Source organism: Littorina saxatilis, unplaced genomic scaffold, assembly GCF_037325665.1.
Source record: "Littorina saxatilis isolate snail1 unplaced genomic scaffold, US_GU_Lsax_2.0 scaffold_1681, whole genome shotgun sequence".
NCBI lineage: Eukaryota > Metazoa > Mollusca > Gastropoda > Littorinimorpha > Littorinidae > Littorina > Littorina saxatilis.
Window position 1 is genome coordinate 598 of NW_027127729.1, and position 11,222 is coordinate 11,819.

The following is an 11,222-nucleotide window of genomic DNA, read 5'->3' on the forward strand; positions in this document are numbered from 1 at the left end:
TGTCTGTCTCTCTTTTTCTCTCTCTCTGTTTGTTTGCCTGTACGTTTCTCCCTGTCTCTGGAATATCTCTCTATGTCTCTCTCACTCTCTGTCTCTGTTTATCTCTCTCTCTCGCTTCATCGTCCAGTGTGCTATATTTTATTTCGGCCAAGTATATACCGGCTTCACGTTCTCCATTTCTACTTCCTCTTCGTATTCAAGACCACATTTTCCCGTAGCAGCTGCTATTGTGTGACTATGACTTTCATCACTTGTTCTAGAGCAATGATCATATACATAACATTTCCCGAACTTCGTTTAGTGCCTGACCATCGAGACAAGTGTAGGAGCGCACTGGCAGTCATCCTGGTTAAACCCATTCAGACTTCTGCATTCGTCTTTGGCCGAATCTGGCCCATAGCCACCCTCCCACCAGCATCGGCACTGGTTGTCGTGTGTTGTGTTCCCTTTCGTGACCAAAATGAGTCCGTATTCCCGTAGGCACGTCTGCCAGACGTTGGTGCAATTCGCCCACCTACAAACACAAAAATAGATAACATGTACAGCGATCATCTTTCACTTTCTCTTATTTTTTCAGCCTAAAAATCGATACTAAGGCAGGAGTGTCCAATGCAGATACTATAATCATGTAGTAAAAGAAATAACCAACAACCTTCATCATAATCACCATCATCAGCAGAGGCAATGAAAAAGAGCATCATTATCAGCATCAGCATCTCATCATCAACATCTTCAACAGCGCATATAAAATATCTTTACATTAACAGCACTATACTACTAGTTATCTATATTCTTATACACAGTTCAGTTTTACTAGAAATTTCGAAGTCGAGCTTGGTTCTGAATAAGATCTTCATGTTAGTTTTTGGATTTCCGTACTTAAACTGGCTTATGCACATTTTCGATATCAATATAAGGTGATTAATTATGAAGGTTTTCTCTCTGGAGATATCACGTGTGAAATACCCAAAAAGAGCCTCTTCGCAGCTTAACTTTATATTTTTGCCTGTACATTTAAATATGTACCCTTGACATTCCTGCCATATGGGTTGCACTGCTCTACACTGCCAAAAAAAGTGCTCGATGAAGTCGGTTTCGTTACAATACTGACAAAGATTTGTTTGGCGAATTCCCATCTTATGTAGCAAAATATTGGTGGGATATATATTGTGTAAAATTTTCCAATGCAATAGACGAAGACGGGTTTCTGTCGAGCATTCGTTAGCTAATTTCCAGTGTTTATCTTCTAATGTAATATTTAATTTGTTCGACCAAAATCCAGCTGAGCTTGGCTCCTTTATCTCATAATTTAACATCTTTATGCGAATTTGGCGTGGAGATAATTGTATAAATGGCATATGATCAGAACGGGCCTGACCCGTATCACGCAATAATAGAGCTTTAATGGCAGTCTGTATTGCATTATATTCAAATAGGCGAGACTGTTTATATCCAGTTCGTTCACATATTTCCTCAAAAGAGCACATGTCGTTATCGTTAAAAACATCTTTAACAACGCATATTTTAGCCTTTATCCAGTCATTCATGTATAGCGTTTGCTTCCTGTACCTTATATTTGTATTATTCCATAAGGTTTGATTGCGTACACTTATCTGCTGTTCATTACTGCTTATTTCTTTGATCTTGTGTTTATTGTTTAGCCAGGTGATAAAAGCTTGTTTCCAGAAATATTGCTTTATGGCACCTAGTCCTTTAAAATTGTCTGCACTCACATTTGAGCGCAGACAGCATAAGCGTATGATGCTGTGCTGAAAACTTGTACTGTAATTGGTAATTTGTAAATTATCGCCTTTGTCTATTGAGCGTTGGATTAATTAACTTGTTATGTATTGTCCCGCTGAAAATGTATTATATAACAGAATTATGGGAACAACAACAACAACAACACACACACACACACACACACGCACACACACACACACACACACACACACACACACACACACACACACACACACACACACACACACACACACACACACGTGCACATACACGCAAACATTAGTTAAATTGTTGTTGAAAGAAAAAAAAGAGAAAAGAAGAAAAAAAAAAAAAAAAAAAAAAAACATCTTCAACAGCAGCAGCAGCAGTAGCAGCAGCATTATCATCATCGTCATTTGTATCATCATGTTAGCAAAAGAGGCTTGATCATCACTTTTTTGAATGCACGATACAAAGGTGAGGTTCATAAGTTTACCTGAACATAAAGCTCTGCTCCGGATAAGGCTGGTAGCGGTCGTGATTGCACGGTAGACACTCACAACACCGTACGTGATCCCATCTTCAATCCATGTTTTTAAGTAGGCGTAATAGCCTGAAATGAAGAGCAAATTAAGCATCCCGCTTTGATACGTTGGCTTCAGTTCTCTCTACAAACAAACCACTATTGCTTTTTTGTTACATTTAGTCAAGTTTTGACTAAATGTTTTAACGTAGAGGGGGAATCGAGACGAGGGTCGTGGTGTATGTGCGTGCGTGCGTGTGTGTCTGTGTTTGTGTGTGTGTGTAGAGCGATTCAGACTAAACTACTGGACCGATCTTTATGAAATTTGACATGAGAGTTCCTGGGTATGAAATCCCCAGACGTTTTTTTCATTTTTTTGATAAATGTCTTTTATGACGTCATATCCGGCTTTTCGTGAAAGTTGAGGCGGCACTGTCACGCTCTCATTTTTCAACCAAATTGGTTGAAATTTTGGTCAAGTAATCTTCGACAAAGCCCGGACTTCGGTATTGCATTTCAGCTTGGTGGCTTAAAAATTAATTAATGACTTTGGTCATTAAAAATCTGAAAATTGTAAAAAAAATATTTTTTTTATAAAACGATCCAAATTTACGTTCATCTTATTCTCCGTCATTTGCTGATTCCAAAAACATATAAATATGTTATATTTGGATTAACAACAAGCTCTGAAAATTAAATATATAAAAATTATTATCCAATTTTTTTTTCGAAATCAATTTAAAAACACTTTCATCTTATTCCTTGTCGGTTCCTGATTCCAAAAACATATAGATATGATATGTTTGGATTAAAAACACGCTCAGAAAGTTAAAACGAAGAGAGGTACAGAAAAGCGTGCTATCCTTCTCAGCGCAACGAATACCCCGCTCTTCTTGTCAATTCCACTGGCACTGCCTTTGCCACGGGCGGTGGAGTGACGATGCTACGAGTATACGGTCTTGCTGCGTTGCGTTGCGTTCAGTTTCATTCTGTGAGTTCGACAGCTACTTGACTAAATGTTGTATTTTCGCCTTACGCGACTTGTTTATTTTACGCCAAAGACATTTACAGAATGCTCGGATTATATGTTCTTGGTACCCTACAATAGGTAAAGTATGGGCATCACACTCTTAATCGGGACCGGCAGGGTTGGCCTAGTGGTAAGGCGTCCGCCCAGTGATCGGGAGGTCGGGGGTTCGAACCCCGGCCGGGTCATACCTAAGACTTTAAAATTGGCAATCTTGTGGCTGCTCCGCCTGGCGTCTGGCATTATGGGGTTAGTGCTAGGACTGGTTGGTCCGGTGTCCGAATAATGTGACTGGGTGAGACACGAAGCCTGTGAGGCGACTTCTGTCTTGTGTGTGGCGCACGTTATATGTCAAAGCAGCACCGCCCTGATATGGCCCTTCGTGGTCGGCTGGGCGTTAAGCAAACAAACAAACAAACTCTTAATCGGAATGAGAGTGACACTACTACTACTACTACCACTACCACAACTACTACTACTACTACTACTACATGTACTATTACTACCACTACTGCTAATGATAATAATAATAATAATAATAATAATAATAATAATGAGAGCTTATATAGCGCCAACCACAGGAATCTTTGCTCTTCGCGTTTTACATATTACCTATGAATAAAAGCACACTATTTTAACATCAACTACATAACTATTCTAGCAAAATAATGTAACAGTAAACTTACAAAGTTAAAAAAACAAAGGAATACTGTCAAGAACGAGACAAGACGGTACGAATTTTCGCTTATGGAAGCTTCATCAGGAAAAACAAGAACACAAAAGAACAAGTCGCGAAAGGCGAAATTACTACATTTAGTCAAGCTGTGGAACTCACAGAATGAAACTGAACGCACTGCATTTTTTCACAATGACCGTAGTCCGCCGCTTGTGCAAAACGGAGTGAAACTGACGAGCCTGTTCAGCGCGGTAGTGGTTTCGCTGTGCACGCTTTTCTGTACCTCTCTTCGTTTTAACTTTCTGAGCGTGTTTTTAATCCAAACATATCATATCTATATGTTTTTGGAATCAGGAACCGACAAGGAATAAGATGAAATTGTTTTTAAATCGATTTCGGAAATTTAATTTTGATCATAATTTTTATATTTTTAATTTTCAGAGATTGATTTTAATCCAAATATAACATATTTATATGTTTTTGGAATCAGGAAATAATGTAGAATAATATGAACGTAAATTTGGATCGTTTTATATAAAAAAAATTAATTACAATTTTCAGATTTTTAATGACCAAAGTCATTAATTAATTTTTAAGCCACCAAGCTGAAATGCAATACCGAAGTCCGGCCTTCGTCGAATATTGCTTTACAAAAATTTCAATCAATTTGATTGAAAAATGAGGGTGTGACAGTGCCGCCTCAACTTTTACAAAAAGCCGGATATGACGTCATCAAAAGTATTTATAAAAAAAAAAGAAATAAATGTCCGGGGATATCATACCCAGGAACTCTCATGTCAAATTTCATACAGATCGGTCAAGTAGTTTGGTCTGAATCGCTCTACACACACACACGCACAGACACACACACACACACACACATTTAGTCAAAACTTGACTAAATGTAAAAACTTGACTAAATATAACAAGTCGCGTAAGGCGAAAATACAATATTTAGTCAAGTAGCTGCCATTTTTCAGCAAGACCGTATACTCGTAGCATCGTCAGTCCACCGCTCATGGCAAAGGCAGTGAAATTGACAAGAAGAGCGGGGTAGTAGTTGCGCTAAGAAGGATAGCACGCTTTTCTGTACCTCTCTTTGTTTTAACTTTCTGAGCGTGTTTTTAATCCAAACATATCATATCTATATGTTTTTGGAATCAGGAACCGACAAGGAATAAGATGAAAGTATTTTTAAATTGATTTGGACAATTTAATTTTGATAATAATTTTTATATATTTAATTTTCAGAGCTTGTTATGAATCCGAATATAACATATTTATATGTTTTTGAAATCAGCAAATGATGGAGAATAAGATAAACGTAAATTTGGATCGTTTTGAAAATTTTAATTTTTTTTTACAATTTTCAGATTTTTAATGACCAAAGTCATTAATTAATTTTTAAGCCACCAAGCTGAAATGCAATACCGAAGTCCGGGCTTCGTCGAAGATTACTTGACCAAAATTTCAACCAATTTGGTTGAAAAATGAGGGCGTGACAGTGCCGCCTCAACTTTCACGAAAAGCCGGATATGACGTCATCAAAGACATTTATCAAAAAAATGAAAAAAACGTTCGGGGATTTCATACCCAGGAACTCTCATGTCAAATTTCATAAAGATCGGTCCAGTAGTTTAGTCTGAATCGCTCTACACACACACACACACAGACAGACAGACAGACGCACATACACCACGACCCTCGTTTCGATTCCCCCTCGATGTTAAAATATTTAGTCAAAACTTGACTAAATATAAAAAGCAGACGCAACACGGAACGAACAAGGTTTGAAAGAAAATGGAGGTGAAACAAGCAAAAATGGGAAGGAACTCCAGGAACGGAAATGAATGAAAGGGGAGAGAAGTGGTTGGATGATGTCATAGGCACAGGCATACTAGACTAAAAGTGATACACATTCATAAAAGGGGGAGGGGGGGAGGGAGAGGGAAAAAAAGGGGGGGAACACACGAACGCACACACACACACACACATACACACACGCACACACACACACACACACGCACGCACACACACACACACATACACACACACGCACACACACATACACACACACAACACACACACATACACACACACACACACAACCAAACACACACACACACAGACATAAACACACACACACACACATATTCACACACAAACACACACACACACACACACACACACACACACGTACCGTAACTCCACAGTATGTTTGGGGAATACAAGTACATCACATTTTCGCATTCAAACCGTCAGGTGTGGATGTGCCCAGGGATAATATGAAATCGGACTCTACTTGTTTTCTGTCTGTGGAGGTGCTGTAAACTTACAACATAGAAAACATCCACTTTTATTATTATTCACTGAATCAAATCCGCAAATTATGTGATCACTAATTAATTCAAATCATATTTCATTATAATTTATTAAGTTCGATCAACCAATGAAATCAATTTAAACATTGGTTGTGATCAAATTGTACTCTCGGTCATTTAAAGCCGCAAAATAGCAGTGTCGATGTCAACGTCAATGTCAATGTCATTGTTACTTAATTAACAGATGGAAGTGGATGCATATTGTTTATGTGTGTTTGTGTGTGTGTGTGTGTGTGTGTGTGTGTGTGTGTGCGTGCGTGCGTGTGTGTGTGTGTGTGTGTGTGTGTGTGCGTTCGTGCGTACGTGTGTGTGTGACGGGTGGTGATGGGGGAGCGGGGATAGTGATAGATCCTGTGACTCAATAACCTACCTGCAGCACATGTTTTTGGGTAGACACAAACAACCTGAATATCAGTGTGTCCACCATGAGCTTCAACGAAGTTCTGTTGGCAGTGGTATTTGGATCCGTTCTTGACCAGACAACATCTGTTCTGGTATGTACTCCAATATGCGGCGCTAAGGTAATCAGGGCAGTCGTAAATATGGCTGCAACCATGTGGCATATTTTGCTGGATAGGCCTAGAGGTAGAGTAATGTTGTCTTGCCATCGCCTGTTAATGACAAATTCGAAACGGATGATTATTTATACACTTTTCCATTATTCGTTCATTGAAGAAGAAGAGGGAGAGAAGGTAGATGAGGAGGAGGAGGGATAGGAGGTGGAGGAGGAGGAAGGGGGGTGGGGTGTTGTTGCTGATGAGTTTGATATATATACAGAACCAGGTTTCATTTTGCTGATGTTGATTATGATGATGATGTTGGTTAAACGTCATCACAAACCAACGACTGAAATTAGTATTGCACGCCAACAACAGTAACAACAACAAACACGAAAAAACAGTAACTTCCACAAACATAAACTAGGGGAACTTCAACACACACAAACAACTGAAACTATTAATAAATACAAACAACTGACACTTTATCAAACACTAACAACTGAACCTATTATGAAACACCAACAACAGGAACTACAACAAACAACCGCAACATGCTATTAAACATCAACACCAAAAACAACAACAATTCCCAGCAACTGAAGCTGTTGATATAAACGAACAACAAAAACTACAACGAACACTAACAGAAACTATATCAAATGCCAAAGGCAGAAACTACAACAAACAACAACAACTGAAACTATAATAAAGAACTGAAAATATAGATAATCTCCAAGAAAATAAACAAGAAGAAAAACACACACCAAACAAACATACACAAGATAGTGTACATCATACACTTACAAAAACAACAAACTATAATTAACACCCATAACACAAAATTCAACTCAAGCTAACGAAAGAAACTACAACAAACACAAATAACACAAACGTAAAAAAAACAAGTCGCGTAAGGCGAAATTACAACATTTAGTCAAGCTGTCGAACTAACAGAATGAAACTGAACTCACTGCATTTATACAGCAAGAGCGTATACTCGTAGCATCGTCAGTCCACCGCTCGATGCAAAGGCAGTGAAATTGACAAGAAGAGCGGGGTAGTAGTTGCGCTGAGAAGGATAGCACGCTTTTCTTTATCTCTATTCTTTTTTTTTACTTTCTGAGCATGTTTTTAATCCAAACATATCACATCTATATGTTTTTGGAATCAGGAACCCACAAGGAATAAGATGAAATTGTTTTTAAATCGATTTCGGAAATTTTATTTTAATAATAATAATGTTTATATTTTTAATTTTCAGAGCTTGTTTTTAATCCGAATATAACATATTTATATGTTTTTGGAATCAGAAAATGATGAAGAATAAGATGAACGTAAATTTGGATCGTTTTAAAAACAAATTATTTTTTTTACAATTTTTAGATTTTTAATGACCAAAGTCATAAATGAATTTTTAAGCCACCAAGCTGAAATGCTATACCGAAGTCCGGCCTTCGTCGAAGATTGTTTGGCCAAAATTTCAATCAATTTGATTGAAAAATGAGGGTGTGACAGTGCCGCCTCAACTTTTACAAAAAGCCGCATATGACGTCATCAAAGGTATTTATCGAAAAAAAGAAAAAACGTCCGGGGATATCATTCCCAGGAACTCTCATGTCAAATTTCATAAAGATCGGTCCAGTAGTTTGGTCTGAATCGCTCTACACACACACAGGCACAGACAGACAGACAGACACAGACAGACAGACAGACACACACACACACACACACACACACACACACACACACACACACACACACACACACACACACACACACACACACACACACACATACACCACGACCCTCGTCTCGATTCCCCCTCTACCTTAAAACATTTTGTCAAAACTTGACTAAATGTAAAAAGAAGAAAACTACAGAATGACCCCCTAAAAATGCCATCAATAAAAATGCTAATAACTTGGACCAATACGTACAAGTTTTGCAGGTTTGAATCGGTGGGGATGGGTACTACTCAGTTTCGATTCTACTTCGAAACACCGAATTTGGATATTTGTTTCGAAAGAGCACAACAATCAGATCAATTGACCTACACGTGAAACTTGGTGATATGATCAACAATACTATGAAGTTAATATACACTATATATGGAGCAATTCGCTTTACATAAGTAGAAGTTATTAGCATTTTTATGGGTGGCGTTTTTTTGGGTCACCCTAGCTGTACAACAACAAAAAGGTGACTCTAACTATAACAAACACGACAGCAGCTGTCTAGGCAGAATCAATCACAACAGCAGCAACGACAGCAACATCAATAACAAGCAACATAGCAATTTAAACAAGAGCAAAAAACCAATAACACAAAAACAGCTACAGCAACATTAATATTTTAGCAGCAGCAACAAAAAAAGCAACAACCAAACCAAACAAAAAAACAAAAAAAAAAAAGAAAGAAGAAAAAAAAAACTGGTGTCATTTCAGTGAATATTCACAAAAATACATTTCGGCTTTAGCCATAAATGAGTTTATGACAAAGCAGGAACAACCACTGCAATGGACCGTTTGAGAAAGGCTTAAGCAAACGCATCAGTAATAACATTATCAATATATGAAAATGACTTTTCATATTTTGAACACTTTCGTTTTTTCAAATGCATACATCTGTTTTGAGACTAAACACGTCAAGAAAGTAATATCTCTCACATCATAACAAAACTTTTTCTAATGTGTTGAAAGTACAAACACTTGCCAATGGCAATGCCTTTAAGAATAGGTTGAATATATATCTTGACCTCAAATTCAAACCATTTGAACTGAGGTAGAAAAAAACCCACACATTTAAAATGATTTGTATTTAATGATTTTTATAATGCCATAATATGATTTAGATATCTGTCTGAGTATACATGATTAGTTGAAACCGAATAAAAAATATGAGTGACTGAAGCCAGTGATTTGTTTGCTAATATATTTATATGGATGCATGTGTTTATTAAATGTGTGTACTAATTCATCTATTTCTATATAGTTGAACGGTTTGTCTTATGGGCACAGTTTAAGCCACAACCTATAAGTCTGAACTTTAAACACATCACAAGTACTGTAACAAAACTATCTACTGAGTCATTCTGAGGTAAAGAGCCATTCATAAAGCTATACATACTTGACATTTGGTTTTGTTTAGCAGACGGAGATATTCTTTCAAACCATCGGTTGATACATTCTACATGATCGATACTCGCATACAGGGTGCTTAAACTAATAACCTATACTTTAAAAATTGAGATCATTATTTAAATACCAATTAATAATCTACCTTAGATTTTAATTAGTCTACAGGTGCTCACAATGTTCTTACAGTAATGAGAAAACGTAGAGGTTACTGACCAGTGTGTTTACGACGAGCAGTGCGGTCAGGCCAACCAGATACTTTCGTAAATGACTCATCTGCAACAGAGCAAATACTAAGTCTGAGACAACACATTTACACAGCAGCGCTTCTTTTGCGGAAGCTAAAGAAATGTTTATTTCGGTTCCCAACAAATGTTACTAATTATAGATAGGATTATTCACACTTGTCAACTGTGAACAAGTTACACCATAATTAGTATCATAGGAACATGGGAATATCGATTTTGAGGTTAAATTCTATCAGGTTCATAAAGTTCATGCAGCTAACAGTTGTAGGCATGAACACACCGCACCAGTTTTAGACACTGCACAATACGTTCGCGGCCTGGCCTGCACTATGGGAAATATCCGTTTTACATTAACACCCAGAGATACAATACACAGTTTCGAAAGAATCGCACTTTGTCCAAATATCTGTTAGCCGACGTTGGAATGTATTTAAACTCATGAAAAGAGGACGTAAACCCTTGAGTTATTGCTTTAGAAGAAAATTTAACTTACCACGCCTAACTGTTGTGCGGCTTGCTTTCAATTCTGCTTGTCATCAAAATCTGTTTCTGCTGAATAGGCCTAAGTGTATAATTATTGTACAGATTAAAAAAAATTTCTCAAACACCGGTATAATATGTGTTGAGAAGCAAAGCTTTTAATTCTGTCAATTTCTAAAATATCACATTTGTTCAAATGAAACAGGCCTTATTTAATTATCATGCAGAAACGCATTTGATAGATCCACAGGTAAAACGTATTTCCCGGAAACCTGAAGCGCTCGGTATAAGTACAGGCGCTAAATGATATTAAGCTTTCATAGATAAAAGGTGGACTCAGGTATTCTAAACAACTAGTGCTAGAGTGGAGACGTAAAGTCAACGCGACTGGACAGAAGTAGAATGCCAACTTGAAAATAACGTGGAGCGAGAGGTAGTTGAACTCGAAGGCTTACTGAGTTCATAAGTCTTACAATGAGATAAGATGAAATAAGCTCAGATCAGATCACATTAGACCACATAATACGAGAT

The 11,222-nt window shown here is 37.5% G+C and overlaps 1 protein-coding gene across 1 annotated transcript; it reads right to left on the reverse strand.

Annotated features, from left to right (window-relative positions):
* Positions 1-297: 297 nt before the first annotated feature.
* Positions 298-10,782, reverse strand: LOC138956092 (uncharacterized). Its single transcript, XM_070327555.1, has 5 exons — positions 10,705-10,782; positions 10,180-10,239; positions 6,700-6,940; positions 2,219-2,335; positions 298-514 (listed from the first exon to the last, which is right to left on the reverse strand). Exons 2-5 carry the CDS (start codon positions 10,237-10,239, stop codon positions 360-362), a joined length of 573 nt encoding a protein of 190 aa, XP_070183656.1. The 5' UTR covers positions 10,705-10,782; the 3' UTR covers positions 298-359.
* Between the last annotated feature and the right edge of the window lie 440 nt (positions 10,783-11,222).